We start from the raw sequence: 7,500 nt of genomic DNA, 5'->3' as shown, positions 1-7,500 counted from the left end.
TTGCAGGGAAAAGATCAAGAATTTTCTCTTTTGTAAAAAAAAAAAAAATTTGAAATTGAGCCACTTTCTACTTTAACTGAAGTAAAAAATCGACTTCAGTGAAAGTAATTTTATCTATTTAAGTGGAACTTCAACACAGTAACAATACTCAAAGAGGAGATCTTGGTACTTTCTCCACCCCAGCACACACACACACACACACACACACACACACACACACACACGCTGGTATTGTGATGGCTGCTGGTCATCGCTAGGCAACAGGCTGTCTTCACCCCAAACTCCCTCAACCTATCAGCATTGACGTCAGACCCAGTGTGTGTGTGTGTGTGTGTGTGTGTGTGTGTGTGTGTGTGTGTGTGTGTGTGTGAAAGAATCATGTTTCTTATTCATCATCTGTTTTCTCTGTTCTCCTGCTGTAGTTTCTAGGTTTTAATATGTTTCATTCACTTATTACTACACTTGGTAGGTTCTACTGTTGGTTTTTATTTATATTTATTATCTTTAATACCTCCAGTCGCTCTATTCTTATTTATATTCTATTTGTATTTACTGTATCTGTTACTAGCTGCTGCAGCAGTGAGAGATCAATCTGATCTGATCTGATCTGATCTGATCTGATCTGATCTAATCTAATCCGATCTAATTGAATGTGTTGTAATCCAATCAGATCATGAAGCTTTTGTCCAAAGCGATTTACAACAAGTGTTTTAATCTTAATGTAAATTTTATGTAAATCTAACCTAACGTAATTAGATGTAATCTGATTGGATCTGGTCTAATCTAGTCCAATCTAACCTAATCAAATCTGATCTATGTAGTCTAATTTAATGTAATCTAATGCATTCTAATGTAGTCAAATCTGGTCTAGTTTAATATGTAGTGTAATCTGATCTAATCTTGTCTAATCTGATCTAATCTTATCTAATCTAATCTAATCTAATATAATCTAGTCTAATCTAATCTAATCTAATGAAAGATGACACTGTTGTGCGTTGACCAATCAAAACCCAGACTTCACATCATTTATTTCAATAGTTTTTATTTGTTATTGGTGTGTTTGTGTTCCGTATATAAAACAACATCAAAGGAATTAATGCTAGGTAGGCGGGGCTAAACCCGCCATGACCCCTGACCTCTCACCCCTGGGCGGGGGGAGGGGGGGGGTCGTCAGTCGTCAGTCGGTCGTCATGGCGATGGAGGTTCAGTTGATCTTGGGGTGGCGGAAGTCCTTTCCGGCGAACTTGGCCTTGTCTCCCAGCTCCTCCTCGATCCTGCAGGTCAGAGGTCAGAGGTCAGAGAGGAGGGAGAGGGAGAGACGTCTCACTCTGCCTCCACAGTCTGGACTCAGTGTGTCGGCGTATTTCTGTCATCTCTGCTCTGAAAGACGGTTTTTAAACTACAGCAAACTAAATGATGGGACTTTTACTTTTTAAACTAAATGATGGGACTTTTACTTTTTAAACTAAATGATGGGACTTTTACTTTTTAAACTAAATTATGGGACTTTTTAAACTAAATGATGGGACTTTTACTTATCAAACCAAATGATGGGACTTTTACTTTTCAAACTAAATGATGGGACTTTTACTTTTTAAACTAAATGATGGGACTTTTTAAACGAAATTATGGGACTTTTACTTTTCAAACTAAATGATGGGACTTTTACTTTTCAAACTAAATGAAGGGACTTTTACTTTTTAAACTAAATGATGGGACTTTTTAAACTAAATGATGGGACTTTTTTAATTAAATGAAGGGACTTTTTAAACTAAATGAAGGGACTTTTTAAATTAAATGATGGGACTTTTTAAACTAAATGATGGGACTTTTTAAACTAAATGATGGGACTTTTAATTTTTAAACTAAATGATGGGACTTTTTAAACTAAATGATGGGACTTTTTAAACTAAATGATGGGACTTTTTAAACTAAATGATGGGACTTTTACTTTTTAAACTAAATGATGGGACTTATTTAACTAAATGATGGGACTTTTTAAACTAAACGATGAGACTTTTTAAACTAAATGATGGGACTTATTAAACTAAATGATGGGACTTTTTAAACTAAATGATGGGACTTTTACTTTTTAAACTAAATGATGGGACTTTTTAAACTAAATGATGGGACTTTTTAAACGAAACGATGAGACTTTTTAAACTAAACGATGGGACTTTTTAAACTAAATGATGAGACTTTTTAAACTAAATGATGGGACTTTTTAAACTAAATGATGAGACTTTTTAAACTAAATGATGGGACTTTATTCTGTTCCAGATATTAAAGAGTAGTGAGTTCTGGTCTCAGGTTTATTTAGACCAAATTATTCTGAACATCCAGAGACAAATTTGACCTTAATGAGATGACTAGGTTTTGTCTCAGTTGCTATGGGAACGGCTATGGTGGTTAAAACCCACTTTGGTGATAGTTAAAACAACGCTCAGCGCTTCCCACAATGCACCTGGTCAGTGCCACCTGGTGGACACAAAGAGAGAGGAAGATGTTCTCACCTCATCAGCTGGTTGTACTTGGCCAGACGCTCCGACCTGCAGGGAGCACCGGTCTTAATCTGAGAGAGAGACAGGTAGAGAAACAGACAGGCAGAGAGAGCGAGAGAGAGAGAGAGACAGACAGGCAGAGAGAGCGAGAGAGAGAGAGAGACAGACAGACAGAGAGAGAGACAGGTAGAGAGAGCGAGAGAGAGAGAGAGAGACAGACAGGCAGAGAGAGAGACAGGCAGAGAGAGAGAGACAGGTAGAGAGAGAGAGACAGGTAGAGAGAGAGAAGCAATCAACAAAACACACTTAGAGAGAGATGTAATGTGTTGTGAGAGAATGTATTGTTATATCCATCTACCTGTCTGTCTTTATGTCTACCTGTCTGTCTACTGTCTACCTGTCTGTCTCTCTATCTGTCTGTTTACCTGTCCGGTGCAGAGTCCGACCACCAGGTCGGAGATGAAAGTGTCTTCCGTCTCTCCGGAGCGATGGCTGACCATCACACCCCAACCACTGTTCTGAGCCAGCTTACACCTGAGAGACAGACAGGCAGGGAGGGAGGGAGAGACAGGGAGGGAGGGGAGACAGGCAGAGAGAGAGACAGACAGGGAGGGAGAGAGAGAGAGAGACAGGGAAAAGGAACGTCAATCAAACAAACAAATTCATTGATTATTTAAGAATTGTGTGAGCACAAAATCACAGACAGACAGGTGGTCAGACAGACAGGTAGTCAGACAGACAGGTATACAGACAGACAGACAGACAGTCAGACAGACAGGTAGTCAGACAGACAGACAGACAGACAGGTAGTCAGACAGACAGACAGACAGACAGACAGACAGACAGACAGGTAGTCAGACAGACAGACAGACAGACAGACAGACAGACAGACAGGTAGTCAGACAGACAGGTAGTCAGTCAGACAGACAGTCAGACAGACAGACAGGTAGTCAGACAGACAGACAGACAGACAGACAGACAGGTAGTCAGACAGACAGACAGACAGGTAGTCAGACAGACAGACAGACAGACAGACAGACAGGTAGTCAGACAGACAGGTAGTCAGACAGACAGACAGACAGACAGACAGGCAGGTAGTCAGTCAGACAGACAGACAGACAGACAGACAGTCAGACAGACAGGTAGTCAGACAGACAGTCAGACAGACAGACAGACAGACAGACAGACAGACAGACAGACAGACAGGTAGTCAGACAGACAGGTATACAGACAGACAGACAGACAGACAGGTAGTCTGTCAGACAGACAGACAGACAGACAGACAGACAGACAGGTAGTCTGTCAGACAGACAGACAGACAGACAGACAGACAGACAGACAGGTATACAGACAGACAGACAGACAGACAGACAGGTAGTCAGACAGACAGGTATACAGACAGACAGACAGACAGACAGACAGACAGGTAGTCAGACAGACAGATAGACAGACAGTCAGACAGGCAGTCAGACAGACAGGTAGTCAGACAGACAGACAGACAGACAGACAGGTAGTCAGACAGACAGACAGGTAGTCAGACAGACAGACAGGTAGTCAGACAGACAGGTCTTACGCCTGGATGGACTCGGTCACTGATCCGATCTGGTTGACCTTGAGCAGCAGACAGTTGCAGGCTTTCTTCTCCACCGCCTGCTGGATCCTCTTGGGATTGGTCACCGTCAGGTCGTCTCCTACGATCTGATTGGTCCAGAGCAAACACTCATCAGACCCATCGGTATAGATCTGTTACACTGGGATAAACACACTGATCGCACCAATCACTATCATATATAGATCTTTTATACTGTTAGTCTGTCCCCTATGATCTGATTGGATATGATTAAACACTGATTAGACGTATCACCATGATATAGAGATCTATTATACTGCTACAAACACATCATATAGACATCTGTTATCATGTTCAGTCACACATATCAGACCTGCTGCTTAGTCCTATCATATTATATACAGATCTGGTACATACAGTATAGGAACCTCTCTGTCTGCCTGTCTGTCTGTCTGCCTGTCTGTCTGTCTGTCTGTCTGTCTGTCTGCCTGTCTGTCTGTCTCACCTGGATGTCTGTAGAGGCGGTGAACTTGGCCCACTGCTCCCAGTCATCCTGATCGAATGGATCCTCAATGGACATGACTGGAGAGAGAGAGAGAGAGAGAGAGAGAGAGAGAGAGAGAGAGAGAGAGAGAGTTAAAGTGGACTAAACTGGAGAGAGAGACAGTACATACATTATTTAATTATCTATTAATCTGTTTATCTGATAGAACCGCGGGGTGCCGCAGGGTTCCACTTTAGGTCCTCTACTTTTTTACCGTTTATATTAATGACATTGGCTCCTTCACCTATATGCAGACGACACTGTTGTGTATCCATGTGCCTCCTGCAGGCTGCAGACGACCCACAGTTTGAACTTTGACCTCATCGCTTACCGACTTGAGACGAGCGTTGAATGTGGATAGGACAAAATAAAATCCTTGACTATGCAGATATAATTTATTTGCTGCTCCGGCCACCACATCAACAACTTTAGATTCATTATATCACTTGTTTCATAACTGTCGGCTGTATCAGTCTGCAGGACGGCCATCTTTGTTGTCACTGACTTCTCTTTCTATATAAAGCTCTTCTTCACAAACTTCCCTTTTATCTCACCTCTCAGCTTCAATGGCAAACCTCAGATTATCGAACCGTCCCGAAACCGGTTGACGCTCAAAACTAAAGGCTGTTATGGAAAACAGTCTTTAGGTTTTGTGACGTTCAAAAATCCCCCAGACTAGACTCCCTGGTCTCATTTGGTCAGTTCAAGACATCAATAAACCTTCTGTACCTTCTGTGTGTGTGTGTGTGTGTGTGTGTGTGTGTGTGTGGTTACCGGGGTAACCCTTGATGAAGCTGCGGTACAGGTCTCCCAGCTTCTCTCCGCTGATGTGCCTGCTCGGGTCGTCGGGGGATTTGAAGTCCAGGTCGTACTTCCCGCTCCTGAAGAACTCGGACGCGGCGACGTCCATCCCGATGATGATCTTGTCGGGATACCCCGCCTTCTCAATGGCCGACTTCAGCAGCTCCAGAGCTGCGGGGAAGGACCAATCACATAAGGAATCTCCGGTAGCCACGCCCCCCCGGTCAGGAGAAAGACTTGCTATATATACTTTAAGATTTATACTTTAATTTTCAGTGTAGATTAGAATCGTTTTTTGGGGATAATTTACCTTCAGACCAGCTGAGTCTGGCCAGCCATTCACAGACATACAGACAGACAGACAGACAGACAGTCAGACAGGCAGACAGGCAGAGAGACAGACAGACAGACAGACAGGCAGACAGACAGGTGTCTCACCCTCGTTGTTCTCCAGGATGTTGGGGGCGAAGCCTCCCTCGTCTCCTACGTTGGTGGCGTCTTTACCGTACTTTGCCTTGATCACATTCTTCAGGTTATGATAGACCTGCACACACACACACACACACACACACACACACACACACACACACACACACACACACGCACAGACAATAGAATAGAGTTGGAACTACTTCAGCATGAGAACACAATACAACGTACAGTAGAAAAATAAATAAACCGCTACTACTGCTGATACTACTTCTTCTTCTTCTTCTTCTACTCTTCCTGTCGTACCTCGGCTCCGATCCTCATGGCCTCGTGGAAGTTGGCGGCTCCGACCGGCAGGATCATGAACTCCTGCATGGCCAGCTTGTTTCCAGCATGGCTTCCTCCGTTAATGACGTTGAAGGCCTGGAGAGGAAGACAGGTTCATGTGAACAGTAACTACCTGACTCACCACACAGATACCAGTGTCCAGCTGCTATCTGGTGGTAATTTACCAGTATTTAGCTGGTGAAAATGTAAATTTACCAGTCTGTTAAGGGAACTTGCTGAAAACATAAAGGAACATGCTGCTGAAATGGCTTTCTGCTATTGGCTTATCTTTGGTGATCTGGCACCAAAGATCAGCCAATAGCAGATGGATATTTCATCTTCTGGCTTTACACAGATTTGGGTTTGGGGTTCAGTTCCTCTTTAAATGTTGAATGGAAGCCACTCCCATCCGACAGAAGCCCCTCCCACCCAAAGGAAGCCCCTCCCACCCGGCAGCAGCCCCTCCCACCCAGCAGAAGCCCCTCCCACTCGACAGAAGCCCCTCCCTCCCAGCAGAAGCCCCTCCCACTCATCAGAAGAACCTCCCATTCCCCAGAGCCCCTGCCACCCGGCAGAAGCCCCTCCCACCCAGCAGAAGCCCCTCCCACACTGCAGAAGCCCCTCCCACCCAGCAGAAGCCCCTCCCACACTGCAGAAGCCCCTCCCACTCACAGGGACAGGCAGGATGACGTCTTTGTGTCCGGCGAGGTCGGCGATGTGGCGGTACAGAGGAACGCCCTTCTCCGCCGCTCCGGCCTTACAGACCGCCAGAGACACGCCCAGGATGGCGTTCGCCCCGAACTGAGCTGCAGGCAGACAGACAGGCAGACAGACGGGTTAGACACAGAGAGACAGACAGACAGACAGACAGACAGACAAATAGGCAGACAGACAGGTTCTTACATTTGTTCTCAGTGCCGTCCAGCTCCAGCATGAACTTGTCGATCTTCTCCTGTTCGACCACACTGAACTTCTAGAGAGAGAGAGACAGGCAGAGAGACAGACAGGCAGAGAGAGAGACAGGCAGAGAGACAGACAGGCAGAGAGAGAGACAGGCAGAGAGACAGACAGGCAGAGAGAGAGACAGGCAGAGAGAGAGACAGGCAGAGGGACAGACAGGCAGAGAGAGAGACAGGCAGAGAGACAGACAGGCAGAGAGAGAAACAGGCAGAGAGACAGACAGGCAGAGAGAGAGAGAGAGAGAGAGAGAGAGACAGTCAATAATAAATAATATTTCATAGCTTCCAGTGGCGACCATATGCAGACTGGGAGGAAGACAAAAATTGATTTTGAACAGTACTGATCATTGGTATTGATGGTATTGGTAT

General features: G+C 44.7%; 1 protein-coding gene across 2 annotated transcripts in view; it reads right to left on the bottom strand.

Moving 5' to 3' along the window:
* Nucleotides 1–1,022: 1,022 nt before the first annotated feature.
* eno3 (enolase 3, (beta, muscle)) overlaps nucleotides 1,023–7,500 on the bottom strand; it is a 15,733-nt gene continuing 9,255 nt past the window's right edge. For both annotated transcript variants that reach the window (XM_078291652.1, XM_078291651.1), the window contains exons 5-14: nucleotides 7,076–7,145; nucleotides 6,845–6,978; nucleotides 6,152–6,268; nucleotides 5,855–5,960; nucleotides 5,390–5,587; nucleotides 4,577–4,653; nucleotides 4,075–4,199; nucleotides 2,927–3,035; nucleotides 2,514–2,572; nucleotides 1,023–1,274 (exon numbers count right to left, since the gene is read on the bottom strand). In XM_078291652.1, the coding sequence (XP_078147778.1) occupies nucleotides 1,205–1,274; nucleotides 2,514–2,572; nucleotides 2,927–3,035; nucleotides 4,075–4,199; nucleotides 4,577–4,653; nucleotides 5,390–5,587; nucleotides 5,855–5,960; nucleotides 6,152–6,268; nucleotides 6,845–6,978; nucleotides 7,076–7,145 (1,065 nt within the window). In that variant the 3' untranslated portion in view covers nucleotides 1,023–1,204. The remainder of the gene's footprint in view (nucleotides 1,275–2,513; nucleotides 2,573–2,926; nucleotides 3,036–4,074; nucleotides 4,200–4,576; nucleotides 4,654–5,389; nucleotides 5,588–5,854; nucleotides 5,961–6,151; nucleotides 6,269–6,844; nucleotides 6,979–7,075; nucleotides 7,146–7,500) is intronic.

This window comes from Centroberyx gerrardi, chromosome 23, assembly GCF_048128805.1.
Source record: "Centroberyx gerrardi isolate f3 chromosome 23, fCenGer3.hap1.cur.20231027, whole genome shotgun sequence".
Classification (NCBI taxonomy): Eukaryota; Metazoa; Chordata; class Actinopteri; order Beryciformes; family Berycidae; genus Centroberyx; species Centroberyx gerrardi.
This window is presented reverse-complemented; position numbering and strand designations above follow the sequence as displayed.